Below are 26,962 nucleotides of genomic sequence, written 5' to 3'. Positions count from 1 at the left end.
AGACCCACCTCAGGATAAAATACCTGCACAGGCTGAAAGTGAAGGACTGGAAACAAATTTTCCAAGCAAATGGACAGGAAAAAAAAAGCTGGGGTAGCAATTCTCATATCAGACAAAACAGACTTCCAAAAAAGGGCTATAAAGAGAGACCCAGAAGGACATTTCATAATACTCAAGGGAAGAATCCACCCAGAAGACATAAATATTGTAAATATATGTGCACCCAACATAGGAGTACCCAAATACATAAAGAAAATCTTAGAGGACTTCAACAAAGATATGGACAGCAACACAATTATTGTGGGGGATTTTAACACCCCACTATCAAGAATGGACAGATCTTCCAAACAAAATATCAACAAAGATATTGTGGCACTGAAAAATACCCTAGATGAAATGGGTTTTACTGATATATACAGAGACCTCCATCCCAAAGAAATTAAATACACATTCTTTTCAAATGTACACGGAACATTTTCAAAGATAGACCACATGATAGGACACAAAGCAAGTCAATAATTTCAAAAAAATTGAAATCATACCAAGCATTTTCTTAGATCATAAGGGATTGAAGCTAGAAACCAACCCCAAGGAAAAAAAAAAACTCAAAACACTCCAAATCACGGAGATTAAATGGCATGCTATTAAACAATGAATGGGTCAAGAACGATATTAGGGAAGAAATCAAACGGTTTCTGGAAACAAATGAAAACGAACTCACAACAACCCAAAACTTATGGGACACAGTGAAGGCAGTCCTGAGAGGGAAGTTAATAGCGATACAAGCCCACCTAAAAAAGACAGAAAACTTTCAAACAAACAACCTAACCCTATGTCTACAAGAACTCGAGGAACAACAACAAAGACAGCCCAGAGCAAGCAGGAGGAAGGAAATAACCAAGATCAGAGCAGAATTAAATGACATAGAGACTAAAAGCACAATTCTAAGGATCAATGAATCTAAGAGCTGGTTCTTTGAAAAGATAAACAAACTCGACAAGCCTTTAAGCAGACTCATCAAGAAAAAAAGAGAGAAGACCCAAATAAACACAATCAGAAATGAAAGAGGAGAGATTACAACAGATACCACAGAAATACAAAGGATTGTAAGAAATTACTACAAAGAACTGTATGCCAAGAAATTTGAAAACCTAGTGAAATGGACAAATTTCTAGAAAAATATAATCTTCCAAAACTCAGTGGAAAAGAAGCAGAAAGCCTGAACAAACCAATAACAGCAAAAGAAATTGAAGCAGTAATCAAAAAACTCCCCACACACAAAAGCCCTGGACCAGATGGTTTCACAGGAGAATTCTACAAAGCATTTAAGGAAGAGCTAACCCCTATCCTTCACAGACTATTTCAAAAAATCCAAAAAGATGGAAGACTCCCAAACTCTTTTTATGAGGCCAACATCATACTAATTCCAAAGCCAGATAAAGACACAACAAAGAAAGAAATCTTCAGGCCAGTATCGCTGATGAACATTGATGCTAAAATCCTCAACACAATACTGCAAACCGCATCCAACAGTACATTAAAAAGATCATACACCATGACCAAGTGGGATTCATCCCAGGGATGCAAGGATGATACAATATTCGCAAATCAGTAAATGTAATAAATCACATAAACAAAAGCAAAGAGAAGAACCACATGATCATATCAATAGATGCAGAAAAAGCATTTGATAAGGTATAGCACCCATTTATGATAAAAATACTCAGCAAAGTGGGAGTACAGGGCGCATTCCTCAGCATAATAAAGGCCATATATGAGAGACCTACAGCCAACATCATACTCAATGGGCAAAAATTAAAATCTTTTCCACTAAGATCAGAAACAAGACAAGGGTGTCCACTTTCACCACTTCTATTCAATATAGTACTGGAAGTTTTAGCCACAGCGAGCAGAAAAGAAAAAGAATTAAAAGGCATCCAAATCGGAAAGGAGGAAATAAAACTGTCACTGTTTGCAGATGACATGATACTGTACGTAGAAAATCCTATAGACTCCACCAAAAAACTGCTTGACCTAATAAATGAATTTGGCAAAACAGCAGGATACAAAGTCAATATCCAGAAATGAAAGCCATTTCTGTACACCAACAATGAAACAGCAGAAGCAGAAATCAAGAAAAAAATCCCATTCGAAATAGCAAAAAGAGAAATAAAATACTTAGAAATAAATGTAACCAAAGAGGTAAAAGACCTGTATTCAGAAAAGTACATAACACTGACGAAAAAAATCAAGGAAGACACAAACAAATGGAAACATATACCATGTTCATGGATTGGAAGAATTAATATCATCAAAATGTCCATACTACCCAAAGCAATTTACACATTCAATGCAATTCCTATTAATGTACCAATGGCTTATTTCACAGACATAGAACAAACACTTCAAAAATTTATGAACCATAAATATGGAACCATTATATGGAACCATAAATGACCCCGAATAGCTGCTGCAATTTTGAGAAAGAAGAGTAAAGTAGGAGGGATCACAATACCTGACACTAAACTATACTACAAGGCCACTGTAATCAAAACAGCCTGGTACTGGCAAAAAACAGGCACATGGACCAATGGAACAGAACAGAGAGCCCAGAAATAAACCGAAGTCTCTACAGTCAATTAATATTTGACAAAGGAAGCAGCAACATAAAATGGAATAAAAATAGCCCCTTCAACAAATGGTGTTGGGAGAACTGGACAGCTACATGCAAAAAAAAATGAAACTCGAGCACCAACTTGCACCTTATACAAAAATAAATTCAAGGTGGATAAAAGACTTAAATATAAACCATGACACCATTAGAGTCCTAGAAGAGAACGTAGGTAGGAAAATCTCAGATATTCCATGCAGAAACTTTTTTACTGACATGTCTCCTAGAGCAAGGGACATAAAGGAAAGAATAAACAAATGGGACCTCATCAAAATAAAAAGCTTTTGCAAAGCTAAAGAAAACAGTATCAAAATAAAAAGAGACCCAACTGTATGGGAAAACATATTTGCCAATGATACCTCGGACAGGGGTTTAATCTCCAAAATATATAAATTAAAGAATGGGCAAAGGACGTGAACAGACACTTCTCCAAGGAGAACATACAGAAGATCCAAAAACACATGAAATGATGTTCAATATTGCTAGCTATCAGAGAGATGCAAATTAAAACCACAATGAGATACCAGTTCACACCAGTCAGAATGGCCATCATAAACAAAGCAACAAACAACAAGTGTTAAAGAGGTTGTGGAGAAAAGGGGACCCTAGTGCACTGTTGGTGGGACCACAGGCTCATACAACCATTATGGAAAGCAGTATGGAACTTCCTCAGAAAACTAAAAATGGATCTGCCTTTTGACCCAGCAATTCCATTGCTGGGACTATATCCTAAGAACACTAAAACACCAATACAAAAGAACCTTTGCACCCCGATGTTCATAGCAGCACAATTTACAATAGCTAGGTGCTGGAAACAACCTAGATGCCCATCAGTAAATGAATGGATCAAAAAACTATGGTACATTTACAGAGTGGAATTCTATGCAGTAGAAAGAAAGAAGGAGCTCCTGCCCTTTGCAACAGCTTGGATGTAGCTGGAAAGCATTGTGCTAAGCGAAATAAGCCAGGCAGTGAAAGACAAATACCACATGAACTCACCTTTAACAGAACCTAAACAACAAAACAAAGAAAAAGCAAAATATAAACAAAGTCACTGAAATAGAGGACAGACTGACAGTGACCAGAGCAGAGAGAAGAGGGAATTTCAGGGGACAATGGGTAGTGTTTACAGGAACAAATTTAAAGGACACATGGACAAAACCTAGGGGGAGGGTGGTAATGGGAGGGAAGTGTGGAGACTTGGGTAGGTGGGCTGGAATGGGAGTAAAAGGGAGAAAACTGTACTTGAACAAAGATTAAAATAAAAAAAATTTTAAAAAGAAATTTTATAAATACAATATTTAATATTATTTTGCAGCTATTCCCCATAGTTGTAATCATCATTTTTCACCATGAGTTCCTCAAAGCCAGGACTTCTAAATGAAACAAATGTTACTTTAATATGTATTAACCATAACATCCTTCCATTGAAAATTTAAGAAATCACAGATATTTTTCATGTGGATCAGTTACAAGACAAAATATTAATTTAGGTTGCATTTTATTAGTGAGCATGATAGAACAAATTCAAATGTCTATTTCATTTAAAATAATATTTTTCAAAACCTGTGTTTTTGAAGGTCTGAGTAGACTGAAAAGGAATGTAGAGAGAAAAGAAATAGATTATATAGTATTGTGGCATGGTTTTGATTAAAGGGAACATTTTCTGAGCTTTGAAGTTAACGAATCTTGCATATGGAAATTGTAGTTGCTCTTAATCTGCTTTCAGAAGACTGATGAAAATATTAAAAAGTAATGAACTAACAAGATTGTTTGTTAATGCCACATAAAAGCACTAATTATACATCATTTCCTGCCTACAGATGAACCCAAGAGACATCTTCTAAGAAATTGTTAAATAAGCTTCTTCACTAGAAATGTGAATACAGCTGAATGGCATGGTGAATTTCTATGTAAGGGCCTCAGTACTATGTCACCCTTTAAAAAAGAGAATATAAATACAGGGAAAAATATATATCATATTAAATGCATGCAGTCAGCAAAATTATTTTTTTCATGAAAAGTGACTAATATATTTACAACTAATATTTAACATATGCTTTAAATGGTATGTTTTGTATTGAACTATATTTAGTCTATATTTGGGCATATTACATTTGATGGCTGTGAATTTCACTGTTATTACTTTTACTACTTTAATAATATAAACCATAGCATAAACTTTTCAAAATATATTTGAAACATTTACTTGATGTTTAGGTTTTAGAATTCTAGCTATAGGTTTTAGAGTTCTAGCTATATTTCTACATTATATCCATTAAAATATACTTTATACAAGTGCAAGAGAGATACTTCATGAGATTTTTCCTTTGTAGAAATACCATTAAAGCAACTGGCTTCTGACAATTTTTTGAAGATTTTATTTATTTATTTTTAGAGAGAGGGGAAGTAAGGGAGATAAACATGATGTAAGGGAAATACATCGGTTGCCTCTAACACACCCCCAACTGGGGACCTGGTCTACAACCCAGCCATGTGCCTTGACTGGGAATTGAACCAGCAACCTTTCAGTTTGCAGGGCAGACTGCAGGGCAGACTGCAGGGCAGGGCAGGGCAGACTGATGTGGCTCAATCCACTGAGCCACATCAGCAAGGGCAATTTTTCTTTTTAATTTACTTTTTCATATGAATCCATATTCCATTTCTAACAGTAGCTTTTTAGCAGATAATTTGCAGTTGAGAGCTTGCTGCTCTTTGATCATTTGCTGGACATGTTGAATAGTGATTTTTATTATTTATTGATTTGAGAGAGACAGAGAAAGAGATTTGCTGTTCCACTTATTTATGCATTCATTTGTTGCTTCTTGTATGTGCTCTGACCAGAGACTGAACACATAAACTTGACATATTGGGAGGACACTCTAACCAAGTGAACTACCTTACCAGAGCCACGTTATTTTTGTTAATTCTATCAACATTGAAATTGTGGTTTATTTAATATAAAATGGTACTTTTTACAATGTTCCTTTCTTATCAGATCTGAAAGCAGTTGGACCCACCCAATAGTTATTAACCTGAACCACGTCGTCTAGTATCTACTGTTTCTGTAGACAAATTAGAAAAAGGAATCCATTCTGAGTGGGGAAATTTTAAAGTTTCTCTCCTCAGGTACAATGTTTAACAAACAGAATACATACAGTAGGTCCACACTTAGTGTTGTTGATAGGTTCTGCAACTTTAAGTGAAACAAAAGAGAAAGGAATCAACTTTACCATAAGCTAATTAATATAAACAAGAGTTAATTTCCTATGACATTTCATCCATGTTATAGCAACGTGACATTGAATGAAATGATGTTATTCAAGGACATGCTGTACAAATTGAATTTCAATCCCCACTTGTACCTCTTTGGCTAGACATTCTTGTGCAGGTTTCACACTGTACAACCCTTCTCTTGGTAAGCTTGCTCTTAATAGTAATTTTAAAGTGTGAGTATTATAAGTTACAAGAAATAATTTGTGCTTAGTACTGTAAAGTCTTGGTTAGGCTATATGCACTTTTGTTTTTTTATTTTGGAAAATTTTATTTTGTTAAGTATATTTTATTGATTATTCTATTATAGTTGTTTTAAAACACTTAAGTCAACCATGCTTCTCTTAACCTCCTGTTTTTAAATTGCTCACATTCAATAAGAAATACTATAGAGGGGGAAGGTACTGAGCCAAACATCATGATAATCCTAGTACCTTTGTTCCTGCCTAGATCAGAAACTTGATTCACCTATATGCCTCTGATATTTTTCTGGCTGCATATGCTGGTCAAGTGTGCTAGAATTAAAACAAGGATCATTGTAGTTCAATGAGAAATCAAGAACACTGAAGTTAAAAAGCATGGATATATGAAAGGATAGCTAAACTGAACTTATACCTACCTGCACTTAGCTGTGCCAGCTGATCTGTCTGGATTTGAACCGTTGACTTGCCTACACCTGTGGTATAGGCCAGATCTCACTTTCTGCTCAGCCCCTTGATTCCTAGCCTCTCTTGGTCAGCCCTAATCTTCTGACATTCAATGTCGTGTGTAAACTAGTACACAGCCAAATATCAAGTCTTGGCTAACACCACTGATACAGGGCTTCCTTTCACTAAGGATTAAGAATCAAATTTTGCAAATGTCCAGTGCTCCTGAGTCTGTCTTTCTTAAACTCCTTCACATAACCACTCCTGTCACACTTGACTTTTATTCACTTTAATTTTCTGAGTACTCATATATTTAAAATTATGGTTACAAAATATGTATAGCATTCTGTTTTCTATTTATTATATAATTGTTTCATTGAAGTGTAGAGCTTAAAGAGACCTTATAAATCATATAAGATCCTCTTTTTATCATAACTATTAATTTTCATTACAAAACTTAAAATGTTTATTATAAAAATTCAAGAACAATCCAAAAGGAAATTTGGACCATATTCTCACATACTTTTAAATTTTTTTTATTGAATTTGTTGAGTGACATTGGTTAACAAAATTATTTAGGTTTCAAATGTACAACTCCATAATATGTCACCTGTATATTGTATCGTGTGTTCACCACACCAAGTGAAGCTTCCTTCCATTACCATTTATCCCTTTACCCTCTTCTACCTCTCCTACCATCCTTTCCCTCTGGTAATCACCATACTGCTGTCTGTGTCTATGAGGTTTTGTGGTTTTTTTTTTTTTTTTTGCTTAATACCTTCACCGTTTTCACCCACCACTCAACACTCATCTCATCTGACAGCTGTCAGTCTATTCTCTATATCTCTGAGTATATTTCTATTTCTTGTTAGGTTATTTTGCCTTTTAGATTCCACTTGTAAATGAGATCATGTAGTATTTGTCTTTCTCTGACTGGCTATTTCACTTAGTATAATAATCTCCAGGTCCATCCAGGCTGTCGCAAAAGGTAAACTTTTCTTCTTTTTTATGGCAGAGTAGTATTCCATTGTGTAAATGTACCACAGTTGTTTTTATCCACTCATCTACAATTATATCAAAAGAAAGCAACATTTTAACCTGTGGTGGAGGGTCCTGTTCTCCTAACTAGGCTTTTTCATTCAAATTTGCCTTACTCATAAGTCTTTTTCCCCTTTCTCTGACCACTCCATTTACATCTCTACCACTCCCTTGTCTATCAACCCAACAGCCTTCTAATCCCCTGGAACCATGACTTTGATCACTACTTCCCAACAGGAAGTGACACTATTCCTTACCTGCCTAACCCAAGCTTTGCATTCAAAGTCAGCTTCAAATTGGGCTTGGCCCCACTATGCCCAGTTAACTAGGAACAAGGGTACAAAGAGAGAAAATCTTACTCCTTCTAGACTGTGGAACTCAGGAAAAATAAAGAGATAAATCTTTGAAACTGTAACTTCTAGGCGGAAGAGCTATTACATCCTGGGAACAATAGGGTAATTAACTCACTATTCAGAAACAGCAGGATGCCTGCCTCCAACTGCGGAGGAAAAAGTGACTCTTAAACTCAGGTGTTTTTTTTTTTTTAAGATTCTATTTATTTATTTATTTTCAGAGAGGGAAGGGAGGGAGAAAGAGGGAAAGAGAGAAACATCAATGTGCGGTTGCTGGGGGTCATGGCCTGCAACCCAGGAATGTACCCTGACTGGGAATTGAACCTGCAACACCTTGGTTCACAGCTCATGCTCAATCCACTGAGCTACACCAGCCAGGTCTACTCAGGCGTTTTTTTAGCTGTGCCTGAAGCCTGGGCCTGTGTTCTCAGCCTACTTTCCAGCTCACCCTGCCACCAGGTATTTTTATAGAGATGGGCTTGCCTTTCCTCCTTAAGCATCTTCTGCATTTTAATCCAATAGACCCTTGAGATAGGAGCAAACTAGGGCCCCATTGGTGGCAAAATTGCCACTGTAGGCACCTCTCTTACTAGATTGAACAGTACTATATCAGCCTCCAGTACTTGCAGGAAATATGCCAAATGACTAGTGCTATCCTCTCTCTCTCTGGCTCCTCACAGGTAAGGAGCCAAACTTATAAAAACCTTGAGATGTGCAGAAAGGGTTCAGTTTAATCAAAGCTGTCGACTTTACCAGTAGCGAAGGGGATATGAGTAGTCCCTGGCAAGCTTAGCTCTTAGTCTTTTGCTGGCCAGCTCATCGTGCTTTGTGTTGTCAGAGACATCTGGTAGCTTTGTGGTGGAGAGACGGGGTTCACCCTATAACCCACTAGTAGGGTCCTTGGGTAATCAAGGAGTATACCTCCTGGGAGCCCAAGAGTTCTACTCTGTTCTATTGTGTCACCAGAGATGTCTGGTAACTTTGTGGTGGGCAAATGGGGTACACCCTACATCTTACTAGTTGGCTCCAAGAGCAAAGACAAAGGATACCTCTGCAAGCCCAATAGTTTTTTATTTTCTTTTCCCAGTTGCACCATGGAGCAAATGTGAAATATTCCTTCTATTCCCCCTAGGATCCATGTTGGGATGCATTCCTAGAAACTGGGATAAATTCAACCTTGAGTGTCTCAAGAAAAAGAGACTGATTTACTTGTGTAATACAGCTTGGCCTCAGTATAACTTGGGAGAAAGGGCCACAGGACCAGAAAATGGGAGTAGCAATTACAACACCATACTCCAATTACATCTATTCTGTGGAGGCTAGGCAAGTGGTTGGAGCTTTACGATGTACAGGCTTTTTTGTGTTATCTCACACCCCATCTTTTTGTTCTGGTTTGAAAGAAATATCTACTTCAGGGTCCACCGATGACCCCCTTCAATGTTCCCCACCTGTGGCTCAGGGTAAGGAAGAGGAGGCTAGCACACCTGTCTCTCAGGGAGAATCTAGCAGGCCTCAGAGACTTGAGACCTCAACCCCTGAGTTGACAACCACGATATCTCCTCCCTGCTACTCTCCCATATACCCAGAGTTACCAGAGAAAGAGAAAACATAAGGAATGGAAATACAATTTTAGTAAATATCCAAAAGACAAGGATTTTCCTTCATGCTTTATATTTTTCTCCCTACCTGATCCCTGCAGAAACTGGCATTCTGAAGGAGTGAATAAAGACATAAGGTTCCTTTGCACAAAACCAATAAGACCAGTTGCTAATGGTGGTTTTGTCAATGGAGATTGACTGTAATGTCATACCTGTAGGAGGCATGACTGGACTTCGGTTGTCACTAAAACGCCTTGAGGAACAGGATTGATTTTCAAAGATAGTAAAAGCCCACCAGAGGAAAAGCCTGGTACCTTGTTTTGTTGTGTGGTTCATGGCAGTCTTTCCAAGGAAGGAATGAAGGTTGCTTTCCTAAAAGATGGCTAGGAGGAACCTGAAGGCACAATGGAAAACCTCAGGGACTTGAAAGAAGTAGGTGTGGGGCTCAGCTTCTGTGCCCTGAAGGGTGGATTGAAGAGTCAATCTACAGGTTCATTGTGTGAGTTCCAGCAAAGCAGACTTAAAGATCATATATGATCAATCGCTGTTCTGGTTGTATTCATGCAAACACACAAGCAAAATTAAAACTGTACTCAGTGCAACCCTTTTAATGACAATGAGGGTGATCTTAAGGAGAAATACTATGATTTAAGGACAATCACAATTCTCAGTAGTAAGACATTAGACTTGTACAGCTAACTACCTTCTTTTCATTTGGAAGTCAAAGCTGAGTTTGTCCCATCATCAAAGATGCTCAATTTACAGGCACGGAGGATCTGTCAAATTCCCACAGTTAAATGTCATACCAACAAAGGCCTTGAAACTGTATGTCTTCCCAAAAGATGGCCTTGCATACTCAGAGACTAGTTTGTGGGTTGTTCTGTAAATTAACCATTCTGCACAAGTTTGTTCATTGCAGGTTTGTCTGTCCACCTCATCAGGTGGACAGACAAACCTGCACCCATTTCCTGCACTCATTCCAGACAAGGGATCAAGTCTTACTGAAGGTCTGGAAGACTCAAGGCCCAGAATAGCAGCTGGCCAAACAATGGACTCCTCCCTATGACATCCTGTTGACAACTCATTTTTCCCTAAAGCTGATGGGAATCAAGTCTTAAATCCACCACACAGACTATTTGACAGCTCACTAACTTCTAAAATAGAGGCTATAAAGCTGCAAATGATCATCACAAACAACTATTGACCTCTGGGACCGGAGGCTCCATGCATCTATCACAGGCCAATGGAAGGACACTTTCCTCCACCTCCTCTGACCAAGATACAACATCCTTGGAAGTCTCAGAAATTCTTCACCAACTCCCAGATAGAATAGAGAGAGAGTTTTGTGGTTCTCAATAAACAGGGTCTACTGTCTTATCCAAGCCTGAAGTAGCTACAGAAGATGAACCTTCACCTCTCAGCAGCCCAAAAAGGAATTTCTGAGAACCATGTCTCTCAGGGGGAATTGAGTCAGGAGACAGCATAGGAAACACTCTGAGACTGTGTTGCTGCACTCTGAGACTGTGTTCCAGTAGCTAGCATCCTGGTTGCCAGGAAACGCCTTTTAGCACTTAGGTAGAATGAATAGCAAAACAAGTCAGGGAGGAGGAGGGAGACATGTCTTACCGACTGACTCAGCAGTCCTGAACCTGGTCAGATAATAGTGCCAGGTGTTCCAACATCACAGGAAACACCATGCTTACATGAGAGGAGAGCAATCCTTGAAATTCTTATAGCATTTCCACTATCTGGGAAAGAAAGCCTTCAAACTGAGCTTCCATCCCAAGGCCTGAAGTGCAGAAGAGGGTCCACATTGCCCAAAGCAGCAGCCCATAAATAACTTTGGATATTGCCCCAACTTTAATTAACTGCCTCCTGTCACATATCTGTTTCACAACAAGATGAACAAATGGAGTCTGGAACAAGATAAGGATTCAGGCTGACAGACCCCCACACATACCTAAGTTAGGGTAGTCACATCCTCCCAGGAAAGCTGGCACTACATTTACCCATTAATCAATATGTAATTCTTTTACTCCCATCCTGCCAACTATATAAGTCCTCAGAACAAAGGACTCTGCCTCTTGACTCTCTGGCCACCCAGGCTCAGGCCACCCAGCTTCTGGCTACCCAGGGCCTTGCCACCCCAGCATTATGCCACCCTTACTTTTGCCTCCCTGCTTTGCCCTTAACCTATGCCTTTCATCCCCTTCCCCTCCCCCTACCTTAGATAAGTCCATTCTTTTCCATGGGGATGGATAATTAATAAACTCTGATCGCATGCTTAAATAAATAAATAAATAAAATAGCTAGGGATAAATTAAACCAGGCATGTGAAACACCTGTATTCAGACTGTTATAAGACACCAAAGAAAGAAATTGAAGAAGATGCATATAAGTGGAAGGATATATATCATATTCATGTACAGAAAGAATTAACAACATGAAAATGCCCATACTACCCAAAGCAATCTATAGATTCAATGCAATTTCTATCAAGATACCAATGGTATATTTCACAGAACTAGAACAAATATTCCAAAAACTTAAAGGAAACCACAAAAGACCCCAAATAGCCACTGAAATCTTGAGAGAGAACAAATTTGGTGGAATTACACTACTTGATGCCAGACTATGCTACAATGTTATAGTAATCAAAACAGCATGGTATCAGCATAAAAAAAAAAAAAAAACATATAGAGCAATGTGACATGCTTTTGAAACTTTTTTGTACTTAAAATACATGTAAAAGTTCATTTTGAAAAGTATAACTGTTATTTTTCTGATGGTGGAATTTTGGAACATTTCATTTACTTCTTATTTTTGGCTATTAAATGCTAAGATGAGCCTAATTATAGCTAAAGATTTATCCATATCTATGATTAATTCCTTAGGCTAAACTTTAATAAATTGGATTCTTGGATAAAATCACAGCACAATTTTAAGGAATTTTTTAAATATTGCAAACTACTCCCAATATACATGTTGCCATTTATACTTCCACAGGTAGTGTATGAGAGCACCTATATGCCCAAGCTCTCTGACAATGGATAAAATTATATAAAAGAAACATTGCCTATCTGACAGGTAACAAATTGTATTTCTCCTTTTAACTTACACTTATAAACTAATCATTTTATGTTTATTAGCCATTTTATTTTTTCATTTGTAAATTACCTGTTAAAGTCATTCATCCATTTTTAAGAGGACATGCACTTTTTCTATTGGCTTACAAATGTTATATTTATTAATAACATTTAAAGTTATTTCTATATATGCTCTATAATTTCCCAAGTGATTAATTTGCTTTTGAATTCTGTTTATGAGAATTTTCACAAATGTAATTTTAATATTTTGTGCAGTATTCTGTGGTTTATGATTTTTTGTCACAAGAAAAATCAAAATTGCATAAATATTCATGTATTTTACTTATATTTTGTCTACCATTCACATATATTTTTCTTATATTCTTTACATTTATATCTTCAATATGTTTGAAACACATTTTGAAACATTGTGTCTCAAGAGGATTCTAACTATGTCACATTTTGTTCTTGGTCAAATCACAAAATTTCTAAAGTCTCATTTTCTCCATCTGCAAATTGAAGACCTATCAGTCCAATAGAAGAAGTAGAAATTGTAAATACAAACTAGGGAGCATAGAAGAACTCAGTCTATAAAGGGTATATATCTTCTATCACTGAAGGAAAATTAATGTTCCCTTAGTAATCAGTCATTTCCACAAGTGTCTACTCAGTTTTTATTTTCAATAACAACCAATGTACAACTATTCTTACAATATATGAGAGCTGCCTGGAGAAAGTCCAGCCATTGTTAATATAACAATAACAGTTTACGTGACATCAATGTAACCTGACAGCTAAGGAGAGTGGACTGGAATGCATATGTGTGAACAATGACAACTTCACTGCACTAGTCAGTGGGGGTGGTAGATGCTGTTGAGTGAGCATGAGTACTGTGTGGCCATCCCATTCAAAACGACTGAGCAAGTAGAGCAAGGACTCAGCATCAATTTTTGCATTAGGCTTGAACATTCCTCCACAGAAACTATTTCAATGATTCAGAAGGCTCTCAGGGATGATGAAATGAGAGCAGTGCAAATAAAAGTGTGGCACAAATACTTTAAAGATGGTCGAGAATCTGTTGAAAGTTTTCTACATTCTGGAAGGCCTGCAATAAGCAGGACACTTGAGAATGTGAACATGTACCAGCTGCAATCAGTAAAGATTGGTGGCTGACAGTATGAGAACTTCAAGCTGATCTTGGGACTCCGCATTCCATTGTGTCTGAGATTTTGATGCAGGATCTTGGCATTAAATGTGCCATGGCAAAATTCATTCTGCAGCTTCTGCTACCAGAGCAGGACCATTGTATTTCAGTTGCTAATGACTTGATTCAAACTACTATCAAAGAACCAAATGTGGTGCCCTGTGACCTCTGGCTTTTCCCCAAACTAAAATCACCTTTGAAGGGGAAGAGATTTCAGACCATCGATGAGATTCAGGAAAATACAATAGAGCAGTTGATGGTAATTCCAATAAAGGATTTTGCAGAGTATTTTGAACAACAGAAGAGACACTAGAACTGTGTGAGATCCCAAGGTGCCTACTTTGAAGGGGACTGAGGCATCAATGTTCTCTACAACATTTGTTGCATCTTGTATCTTCTTCAATAAATGTCTCTATTTTTTCATATTACATGGCTGGATACTTTCTGAACAGAACTTGCATGTTCAATAAATAGACATTGAGTATCTTTAATCTTTAAGCCCATGGATTCCTTGTCTTATACTCTGTTATAGTTGCTTTTTGTTTTGGGTAGATGAGCCTAAGACCCAAAATTGAAGGTTATCTTACCAGTTTTCAAATGAAGGGTTGATTGCTCCTGAAACATCAAGTCTTATAGAGAGGGTGAGATTTAGACGTTGAAATGGACATTTTCCTTATATAATTTCACTTTGTAGCAAATGCCTGAAGGATAAATGAGCTTTTGCTCTGTTTTCAAGTGATATGTACATGGATTCATTTGACTGGCAAGGTTAAAATTGTTAAGTAATTATAAACTTTGACAATGTGGGATGCATTATGTTTGCAATTAGTTTGTGAAAATACCTAGCACTGAAGCAATAAAGTTTATATAAACTCTAAAGATATGTTTTTAAAAGCCATGTCATTCTGTTAAATTTGGGATTGTCCATGGTTTTACTGATCATTATTACAATATGACCTAATAAGTTTTTAAACTATACATCATTATTTATATTTGACTATTTTTCACCAGATGTGACTTATTACTAACACACAATTTTTAAAAAATGTTCTTATTATAGATAATCCACTTTTTAGTTAAGGCATTAAACATTGTCTTCAATACATTTATTGTAAAGTATATTACTAATAGTATTGAGCACCAATGAGGATTAACACAATGTATAAGAATTTTACTCCTAAAAAGGGTATAAATATGGCCTCTGGGGAAAAGAATAGATTACTTGGTTTCTGAATGAAGTGTGGTTAATAAAGCCAATAGCTCCACCTAGAAAATTATTATTTAGTGGGAAGAGTAAAAAGGCAAAATTAGAAAATCATCAGTGTACCTCACTAGCAGAAAAAATGATTGGAGTTTAAATTTTTAAAAAGTTCAGGGTCTGGTATACTTGAGAACTTGAAGAGAAAAATGTTCTTTTGTGAGCTTAATTCAATGCATACCCACTTCACTAATAAAGTGAAACTTGATGATGGTGTATCTGCTTGTCAAGGCCAATTTGAGGGAATGATGGACCCTAAATCAGAAAGGGCTTTCAGTTTCATGGACTGAATATGAGATCAGCTGCTCTCTAATGAGAGACGATACTTATGGGAAGGAATGAAGCAGCAGAGATAGATTCATTTTTAGGAATTGTGAATAGTCTTTCTCTAATCACCTCATCTCCACTCTTTCATTGGGAGGCTCCTACATAGAGCCCTTTCTGTCATGAAACACTTAATTCACAACCCTTCTTTCTTTTCAAACTGCTCCTTCTATCTTTTCTGGATCATGGTCCCCCATATCCAAATTTGTTACTTTTCCCGAAGTACTTCCAATTAACATTTGCTTCTTCTTGTAAGTACATCTCTCTTCTAAACTGACAGTAGCCCTGCCCCTCTCTGTTTTTAATCCTGCTTTTCTCCATCTGTTTCGCTCTGTCTCTTATGCACAAACACTATCCATCAACCCTCATACTCCCTGTGTCACTCTGCCCTTGAGCCAGAGCTTTTACAATCAGGGTGTTGTTTGAAGTAAGTTATAAATGTGTATTTTCCAATAAATTATATGATTAAACACTGTTAGATGGACACAGTCCTTTCTGGTAAGATTGATGGATTTGTGTGCTTTATATTATTTTATTTTACTTAGGACAATACATTTTTTGAGTTCAGAAAAAGAATAATTTTGTCCCCACAAAGCAATATAGGATACTGGTTTATTATCAAAAAACAATGGTGGTATCACTTCATAAAAATGAGTATTACAGATCATTTCTTTGAGGAATTGAGATATTGAGAAAGTCTTCCTGAGTGGCAGCAAAAAGTCCCCAAAGATGGGTTAGAAAACATATATACTTAATCAATATTTACCAAAAGTAACACCCTCTTTTTTATTTTAAATTATTTTATTGTTGCTCAATTACAATTGTCTTTTTTTTCTCCCCACCCCTCCCCCCATCCCCTCCAAGCCCACCTCCCTCCCTTGCTTCCACCCTCCCCCTTGGTTTTGTCCATGTGTCCTTTATAGTAGTTCCTGAAAAAACAAAAAATGTTTTAAAAAGAAATAAACATATAATAAATTAGTGCATTAAATTACTTATTTTATGCTATTTCAGCTATACAATTAAAGCTTTAAACTTCTTGAGAAAAGTAACACCCTCTCAAACACTTAAGAAAAAGATTTCATGATAAGATTGCATGATAAAGCACAATTTCTCTGACTTCTCGAATTTAGAGACTTGATTTGATGCATACTATACATTTTATTATTATAAAGAAAAAATAAATATCACCACAGAGAAATAGATTTTTTTTTACTTCATTTAGTCTCATCACTTCCTTATTCTGTGGGAGTATCACTCAATCAGGCTCATTATAAAGAAGACATACAAGGACTTGTGATAGCTATGGAGTTAACCTATGACATGACTTAGTGTTTTTAATTTACCTAAAATGCCATTCTTCTCTGGCTTTGACCCATTTGATCTTGAAATAGTCATTTTATATAATTCTATATTTAAGTCCTTTAAAAATCAACATCTCTTAATAACACTTGATAATCTAAAACCATTGTTACAGTACAATGTAATAATTATGGAAGGATATCTTTCTCCCTGCCTGTATATATGCTACCCCGTTATTAAGTGACTTGACGGTCACACAGTAAACCTCTTGTTCCATGGTAGATGAAGATAGCACTATGTCTCAACCTTAAGACTCCAGTGGAAATAAATTATTTGGTCTTGTTTCATGTTTTTGTCATAACAATTCTAAGAAGAATGAGGCATAATTTTAATGTCACTCTGGTTTATGAAAGACTATAAACTTTAACAATTTCATCTCTTTGAACTTTAACCTTTTCAATCTTCTATAGTTTGATTGGCTGCATGTGTACTTTTTCTACCAGGCTACAGAAGTTGTAAAAGTGGAAAATAAAAATGGCAAATGAGTCATACTTTGAGACATGACAGAGGTCAAAGTTGTACAAGTTTATTATTATCTTCTAGAGAATATAGGACATTTAAATTTCTATGCTACAGTCTCGTGACAAAGAATATAATGGGAAATATAAATAATAAACAGTACAACATGAACCTTCTTGTGACAATGATTAAAACTTAGAATAGGAAATACTTAACCCATCCTCATTACCATCAAAAGAAAGGGCTACTTTGTAAATGTTTGTCTTTCCCTTTCTTCTTTAAGAGCTATTTAAGCCACAGAAAAGTAATGGAAAACATACTTGTTCAAGAGTGTTGAATATATTTTGTTATAAGCACTTCCCCAAATAAATATGATGTTGTGGTATACAATTCCTATTGACCCATACTGCACCAGAATAATTTTTAAATAACAATTTTAAGGCAAATCATCTGCTTAAAAATTGATGTTTTGCTATAGTGGAGGACATGCAATAACAAAATTACATAGTATTTCTATACAGAAGCCATGAATAAACAAAATGTTTGCATTCCACTTGCACTTAACAATAAAATCCCAGGCTCACTTGATCTTTGCATTCATTGTTACCTGTTATATAGGTACACAGCTTTATAGAAATTAAAAAAAAGATATATCCTATACCACAGAGGTATAAAGAAAACAATGCCTCAATTTGCTAACAGCCTTTGTTGCTTACTTTAAGTGTTCAGTGTTTAGAAATGGCATAGAAAATAAACATGTATAGGGTGTTAAGAAAGAGAACAGGGGGGTGAAAATGAGTAGATTGTGTTGGTGGCACTTTCTTGTTAGAGTGAATTTGTCATGGATTGCAGTAATTGTGAGTAAAGTCTTTGTGAGCATTTATCAGAGCACTTTCTTCAAGAAGGAAAAATTATTCTTGTTCTGTTGCTACTTACCACACCGTTTGGCAACTCTCCAGAGATGCAGCACTGCCATTGATACAACAACTTGATTCCTTGTCAAAATATTTTTTAACATCTGGCTCAAAAGATATGTTCGATGACTATAAGCATGCTTAACTTCTCTGTTCATTAAGGCTGAAAATTCAGTAAGTGTTTGGTGTGCTGGGACTAAGCTACCTCATAGTGAGCAGCTGTCAAATGATTTGCTGAAAACTTCTGCTCAGCCCACCACAGTGAACTGATGGAAAATTGCCAGCTTTGGGACATGCGCAGAGGGGAATTTTAGCAATCTCCTTCTAAGCCTTGCACTACCACCTGTAAATTCAGAACAACCTATTAAGAAACAAAAAGAAAAAGAAACCTGGATCCATGTGGCCTTTTTACCAAGGCAGCAAAGAACCTATTATTCGTACTGAAAGCACATTAATGGTTTTGCTTGTAGGCTAGGTGTCTTTTGCATCTGCAGGATCCATCAGCCTCTAACCAAGTGTTTACACCACCTACATCATTTGGCCTGGGCATCAAAAATGCTCATTTGAGCAATCGTCCTCTAAAGTCATTTCTAATCTAGTGATTGTTCATATACAGTGGCATTGTGTGTAAAGGTAACTATGTGAATTAAGTTGTACAGTGATCAGAATTACCATCCTTCTGCCCTATATGCTGTGCCCATATCTTTGTCACTTAAATTTGAAAAAGCTCCTATTTGGGCATTTTGATAATCTCTCAAAACCATCAATATAATGGAGTGTTGCAACATATTATGAAAAGTGCAAAGAGTAGCACTGGAGAAAATAATTTCACATGAACAAAATACTTTCATTTGCATTTAAAAGTTCTGAGGATACAATAGCCCTTTGCTTAGAGAATGGGTGAAGGGATCAGCCATTTATTGGACTTTTTAAGCCAGTTTTGTATATACCATGTACTTCACATTCTTGAGAGGGAAACACTAGTTCAAGTTTCAAGTTATGGTCTAGAACTCTCCCATCCCTCTTGCCCCTTTTCTCTTGTGCTCTCTCAGCCTGGTTCAGCCTCTAACTGTGAAAAGTTGGCTCTGTTACTCTCATTTCATCTCATCTAGTTACTTTTCTGTTGGTGCATTTTTCTCTATTATCTTGACTTTGGTCTACCTTTATGGACCTTATTTTAATCAACCCATCCTGTTTCAAGCAACCCCCATAATCTTAGGCAGGTAGAAATTCCCTACTCTAGATTTGGGCAAGTCTAGAAATATCCCAGTGGCCCCCCAACACAGTCATATGGCTGTAAGCCAGTGATGGGGATCCAACTAAGCTACTTAGAAAATATTGGTACATTACTGATTTCATGTCCTTAAAAGAGAAAGCAAAATCCAAGGTCTAGGCTCCCAGAGTGGTGTTTAAAAAATGATTCACAATACTTTCAACTTTAGGATCTTTATTGAATTTCCACACATGTAAGGCACACTAGTGCTAAACAAAGAGAAAGAAGGTAGGGGGGTTCGAATATAAAAACATAAATGGATTATTTTCACCTTTTTCCCCTACACTTTCTAAATTTTCCCCTTCTTGTTTTGCTTTCATTTGTTCTCTCTGATAAAGGATGCAGGAGGTAGCATGCTCCTGGGAGGGAAATTGGCAAAAGTGGGAAAAGGTGGAGGACCATTTATTGGGGCAGGAGCAAAATGCATAGACGTATTGAGAAATGGATTGAAACCCCAAAATTGAGGGCATGTGAAGCCAGGAGCACAAGGCCAGGAAGGTAAAGGAGCAATACCAGGAGGAATGATTACAGGCCTTGGCCAATTCTCCATGGGGAGCCATGGCCTTCCCATTGGGAAAGGAACATGAGCCATCCTTTCATTGCTGGCCATTCTCACATACCCTGGAGGCACCTCTGTCATTATCTCAGATCTAATGGTGGGGATAGGTGGAGGACCTCCTACTTGTGGGCCCCTGGGTAGAAAGAACCCTTGACCTTGTGGTGAAGCCACATGGAAATTTGCATTATTGACACCTCTCTCTGTGCCCTCATTGCTGACCCCTGCTCCCCCTACCATCGGTGAGGGAGGATCACTAGAGAATTTTGGGAACACATTAATAGAATTTTGTCCCATTTGCTTCCAGACTACCAGCCCCTCAGAGCTATTTACTTCTGCAATTGCTAGGGACTTTTTCACAACAGTAGGTGGTGGCCGCTCTGGGTGTTTGAGAGCCCTTGAACTGTCCACAGGACTGTTGGATCCTCTTCTCTCCCAGAGGTTCTCCAGTTGCTCTCTTGCAAGCTCAGGTGGCAAACTGAAGGGAAGTCTCAAAGGCAAACGAGGTTGGCCCCAGGATCTCACTTCATCCATTAGCATGGTACTGGGATGCTGCAGAGACACATTGGGTGGTAGACTCTCATTCTTATTTTCATCTGCGTTTACAGCTACAGGTGAAGAGGAGTGCCCCTCAAGGCTTACAAAAATAGAAATAAATAAGTTAATAAACATGGAAACACAGCAACAGGAAATATTGAAAATATGTGATTTATTGAACTCTCTGAAATACACCAGGGGAAAGGAGAGGGTCTTATCTCTTCCTACTTGTCAGCAAACACTTCTTCAACCCACTTGACCCTTATCAGGCAACCTCTTTGGCACCAAGCTCTGTATTCACGACTGACCTGTGGCTCCACCCCACTCCTCATCTCCCCACCTCCTCAAGACAGCATCCTCCAAGGCCTCAGTGTGCAAGCTAGCCATAGCAAACAGGAGCTTTTTCAGTAGGATCAGTGATCCACTAAGCCCAGCATTCACATTTTGGCAGGCATATTCTGGAGAATCTTTTGAGGGAAAACATTTTTTTCTCTCCACAGAAGTTGAAGAAATGTTAGTTATGTTAAACACTTCACATTGTTTCTCTTTATGAAGCATCATTCAACATTAAAGTAGAATTTTGTTAAATTTTCCTTGATTCAATCCACACCACACCTTGGAGTACCAATTTCCTCATGTTTAAACCCCACTGTTTAGACCAAGAATTTTAGAAAACTAATAATAGTTGATTGAACTTCATACATACTTCTGTTTTAAAATTACATTTAAAAATCACCACCCTAAACCCAGCTGATATTCTTAGTATCTGAGTGTATACCCTTCAAGTATTTATCCGGGATCCCCTCCCATGCCCCCTTGAACCCACTTGTCCTTGTCCCACTTACTCAGGAAAAGTTGTACTCAGTTTTGTACTTACACATTCCCAGTACAAGCCATAGAGAAATTTGATACAGAAACCCTTCTAAGTCGTTGGAGAAAATCGGCTGAATGCCCTTACGGGTTGATGCCGTGGGGAGCAATAACTGGTGCTTCCGCCTTACAGCAGCTGGCAGCTCGAATGAAGCCAGAGACCAACTGTTTTGTTCTAGACAGCACGTTCTTTTGCTAAGGTGACCAGTTGCTAGGTAACAAGGGAGAAAAAAAAAAAAAAAAACGACCGGGGAGGGGGAGGGGAAGAATCCATGACACTCTTTTGAAGCTAAATGTAAAATTCCTTTTAGCACATAGTAGATGGATGGTAAAGAGACATTCAGTCCCTTAACCTGGTTATGGGCCAGTTGGAAAGACAATTTAAAGATTTTAGAAGAATCATGGAAACATGGTTCAATGTTAAAAGTTATTTCTGAAATTTTACTTAGGAGAGGTAGTTGTCATATCTCTTCTTCAAGTTTGGAAATACAAACATTGAACAGAAAGTTCCATACCTAATCTTCTCATTTAAACTTTTACTTTGGAAGATGCATATTATTAACTTGGTGGGGAACAGAGATTTGGGGGGTTAAGTTAGTTTTTAATGTGAGTCTCTCATGTGAAGATGAAACAAAATATCACTATAAAAATACATCTAAGAATCATATAGCTTTTTATTTTTTAGCCCCTTGATTTGCAGTTCTTTCCTTCATCCTACCTTGGAGTTTATGAACTGTGTGTGTATTATTTACACATACATAAATATGTATCAGTATATAGTTATATGAATGTAATTTTATATATAATTTTATATATTTATAAAATATAAATATAGCTATATATCTATATAATTTATTATATTTCTATAATTTATATATTATATGATTGATTTATTATATATTAATCACTATGCATTATATAATACATATGGATAATGAATATATAATGTATACATTGAATGTTATATTTACGTATGTGTGTAATTTATATATTATATGATATATGTTATAGTGTACATATATTTATGTTTATATAATATATTATAATATATATTTATATTATGTATAAACTTGTGTTGTATATATAAATATTATATATACTATATAGTATACATATAATATATACTATATTTATATATCTATATAATGTATTGTATTTATATATTTTTATATTTTATATATAAAATTGTAGATATAATCTCCTGTAATAGACCTCTGGATACTTCTCTGTATGTGGAAGGAAGGAATAAAAGGTATAACAGGTATCAAACTTTACAAATATTAGTTCATGTATTGCCTTGTAACTTTTTTGCATAAGGGGCTTTCTGTTTTTTCAGCCTAAATTCTATCCCCCTCTCCCACTTTAAGCAAGAATACTTCCCCCAACTTTTATTTTCTGCCATTGGTCTACAGATTAATTGCTCTGAAATTACAAAGGCCATCCCCTCATCTAAGAATACTAATACATTGCATGCCTGCTTGTTTGCTTGCTTGCTTGTTTGTTTGTTTGTTTGTTTGTTTAAGGGACCACTTTCAGGAGGGAAAAACATGTAATGGAAGTTGAGGATTTATTGAAAAGTTGCAAAGTTGTGAAAGCAGCTTAACTATAAATGCCTTTCATTACTCATAGTCTCTTATTTCATGACACAGTTCCAGACATTACTCACAGATTTGTCAAAAGGTTTTGAGAACCTTATTGAAATGCTAAGTGAGGGCCATAAAAATGTTTACTTTTGCACAATTATAAGGTCATGAAAGATGTGGTTGTATGGCTAAAATCAAATTTATTTTTTTCAAAGAAATTTTGCAGATGTGTAACTGTGGGTAAAGTGTCATTTAAAATATATCTTTTCACCCTGGTTGGTGTGGCTCAGTGGCTTGAGTAGCAGCCTGGTAACCAAAGGGTCACGAGTTTAATTACAGTCAGGGCACATGCCTGGGTTTCGCTTTGGGTCAGGTCCCCAGCAGAGGACATGCAAGAGAACCACATATTGATGTTCCTTGCTCTCTTTCTCCCTTACTTCTCCCTCTCTAAAAATAAATGAATAAAATCTTTTAAAAAGTAAATAAAAAACATCTTTTCAGGAAGATTTGACTGGGTGGTAGGCACACAATGCAATATAGTGATCATGTATCATGGAATTGTGCCCTCAAAACCTATATAATCATTAACTTTTGTTACACCAATAAATTTATTTTGTAATATACATACTAAAATAAGTGCAGATAGTTTAAAAAAAGAATCCAGGAGATAGAGACATAAACGTGAGTTTCTCTGTTGTGATCAGACTAATAAGGAAGTGATGAGGAGATTGCCAGGTTGATCTCTGAGAGACAATTATCAAAGATCTCATCTGTTAACTCACTTTCAGATGTAATGTAGCTATGCCCCTGGAAAGCTCTGCAAGTTAAGGATGCCTAAAAAGTACTTCTAGAAGACATACCAGGTATTTTTAGATATCAGTTGCTATTTAATTCAGTCTATTAAAAAGCATGAGATTAATGAAAGCATGATATTATCCCACAGTGGCCCACACAACATTATTTAGTTGCACAACTATAGGCAGTACTGTCCTCTCTGCCACCAGCTGTCCTGTAAACTCTATATGGTAACTGATGAAGATGAACAGGTGAGAGTGTGATCATTTCACCACCAGAAGTGGAAAAAGCAAATGACAATATATGCCTCACTGTTGGACTTACTTGTGGGAAGTTCAATCAACTATTATTACTCTTCTCAAGTTTTTGCTCTAGATTTTTTTTAAAAAATTGTTTTAACTCAGTAATTTATGCAATTACTCCAAAAAGAGTTATATTTCCTTGTATGCATTAGAAGTTCCTTTAATGTATATGCGTACTTAATTTCTTGAACTTGGTTTGAAAAACAAAAACTATTATGGATTAGTTCCTTCTTGCTTATAATGAAGGCATTATAAATTTATGTTGAATACATTATATCAAATATTATTAAAAATGAATCATATGTGCCAAGTTCAGAGCTTTGATTCTGGAGTCATAGGAACACAGATGTGGTTTCAAATCTCAACCTTTCTGCTTACTGCCTTTGTGACTTTGGGAAGGTTTCTTTTCTGAACCTCATTCTCCGCATTTGTAGAGTGGAATTATAGAGAGAGTTATGTATGAAAAGTGACTGTTATATGCTAGGTGATTAAAATATAAGCTCTTTCCTTATAGACATTAGACTCAGTTTTCTTATATGTAAATGGAGGTGAGGATAATCTCTTAGCTATTTGAGGGTTGTTAAAAAATTTAATATGTTAATTACATTAAAGTGCTTTACAACCTGTGAATCACTTTACATATGTTAGGCTAATATAACTCTGGGTGATATTTCAAGGGCAAGAAGAGTTTGGGGCACATTTAGATTACATTGTGTAGGTGGCCCCCTATTTCGCCTACAAGGCTGTTTTTCATTTCCTGAATCAGGAAGATGAGGAGGATTAACCACAGTATTTAAAAACCCCATGGTGTAAAATACTTTAAACCTTTCGATTGACACTATATAAATCTCACCTATTGTATTTAATGCCATAGCTGTGTTAGAATAAAGAGTGTGCATTTTTGCATTTGGATATCTATTTAACTGGGCTTTAGAATCTTGTGTTGCACAGCAGGGATCACTGAAAACCCCTGTGATGATTAGAATGGAAAGCTTGAAAAAAAAAGTTACTTGGTTCTGAGATAGTGAAGATTTGATTGATTCTCTGAACGATTTAGAGAAAAAAATATTTTTTCCTACTCTAGTCACCCCACCCCCTCCTATACACATAATCCTCTTAAGTAATCAAATAAATAGCTTACTGGAGAAAATGTAACACTTTTATTGGCTGGCTATAATTCAGCATTCAGGAAAAATTTGCTGATTTTACTCAAAATTAAAATAATAATAAAGCTCATCCAGAGAGACCATAACTGTTTAAAAACGTAACTGTTTGTTCAAATATGTAAGTGTTCAAAGGTCCTGGATAATCGCAAGTGCTGTGGATTCAGCTATTTGTCTGCCTTTATTTTTGAAGTATTTCAGATGTTCTGTAACTGACCAAACCAAGGTGTGGACATGTGGCACCTTGATACATGAGGATTTTATTTACAGGATTCCAACCTCAAGGGCAGGTGGGGGCTGAGTGCGCTCCTGCTCAGAGCTCTGATTTCCCATGACACCCAGCACTTCCCTTACTCCCCAAAAGGCAATAAGTCACAACCATTCCCAGAAATTCCCCATGTCCTTATCCATTCTTAAGCCTGCTGGGCAACACAGGTCTCCATCTCCTCTGTAAAGTGCTGTTATGGGTTTCAGAGTCACCATCCTCTTGCAGCAGCTCTCTTCTTCAGGATCTGAGGTATGTTGTTCTCAGCCTCCATGTAATGGTTCAGTGAAACATGTGCCATGTTACTATGGATAGGGTGGAGTCCAGGGAGGCACATGGTCCAAGAGGGTGGCTTCTCTGTACACCCTTCAGAGAAGCAGAAGTCTGCATTCCCAGTCATAGTTCAATTCCATTCCAGGCATCTCCCACAAATCCATGCTTAGTTTGGCCTGCACAGCTCCATCAGCTTTCTCTTTATACCCTTTCCTCCTGCTTCTTCTTCTCTTTCAGACCTCCTGATGGAACCCCTTTCTCTTTCAGCCTGTGCTTATTTTAAATGCTCAGCCTAGAACTTCCTATGTGGTCTCTTAACTGGCCCCTCCTATGATGTGCTACTTTTGCCAGCTGCCCTGTATCTTTTATCTTCTTTTGGCTGCCATCTTTAGTAAGACCAAGAGTTCCTTATGACACTGGAACACCCACCTCCCCACCTATGTCATGAGTCTCGATATACCCTTAAAGTCACATACACATTTTACCCAGGGTAGCAGCACAGCTATTAACTTGCAATTGTTATGCAAAGTAGCTTAACTGCTGTACCATCCACTTCCCTTTTTTCCCAATCCAGGTTTGTGTGGGTTTTCAGGGGACCCCCACTCTGCTCACTGTTATATTCCCACTTCTGGTTTTTACAATAATAAATTGATATATGTGTTTATTGAACAGAGTTCAGAAGAAAAGAGCAGACTATGGAGGGCCAGGAAATGGGAAAGCACATCTTAGAAGGTTACTAAAATAATAGAGAAATCTCATTCAGTTACCAAAGTCTCAACAGTCCTATGGTAATATCTGAATCCAAGTAGTCAACCTTTCTGTAGGCACTGGGTCATTCTGCAAATTGTCAAACCAGAGCAAGTGGTGGTATGTGCTTATTGTACTATTTCAAGTGCCTTATGCACTTATTTATGTCTGTGGTTCATAAATTTTATTGAGTAACAGATTTACCTGGGAACCTTATTAAAATAGCAGATTCCTGGCTCTATCTCCAAGATTCTGATTTAGTTGATCTGTAGTGGGGCCCAATTACCTGAAGTTTAAATACTTCTTGATTCTGAAGGGGTGGTTTTTGAATCACAAAAGAGAAATACTGACTATATGATTTTATAGTCCTGAAGCTTAGCCTTTGGGAGATGAACAGTTACTTTCTAGATTTAA

General features: G+C 36.9%; 1 protein-coding gene across 1 annotated transcript; it reads right to left on the bottom strand.

Moving 5' to 3' along the window:
* Positions 1-19,773: 19,773 nt before the first annotated feature.
* PRR32 (proline rich 32) lies at positions 19,774-21,447 on the bottom strand. Its single transcript, XM_028523386.1, has 2 exons — positions 21,428-21,447; positions 19,774-20,650 (listed from the first exon to the last, which is right to left on the bottom strand). The coding sequence occupies exons 1-2, from the start codon at positions 21,445-21,447 to the stop codon at positions 19,774-19,776; spliced, it is 897 nt and encodes a 298-aa protein (XP_028379187.1).
* Positions 21,448-26,962: the final 5,515 nt, after the last annotated feature.

The sequence above is a fragment of the Phyllostomus discolor genome, chromosome X (assembly GCF_004126475.2).
Source record: "Phyllostomus discolor isolate MPI-MPIP mPhyDis1 chromosome X, mPhyDis1.pri.v3, whole genome shotgun sequence".
Lineage (NCBI taxonomy): Eukaryota > Metazoa > Chordata > Mammalia > Chiroptera > Phyllostomidae > Phyllostomus > Phyllostomus discolor.
This window is presented reverse-complemented; position numbering and strand designations above follow the sequence as displayed.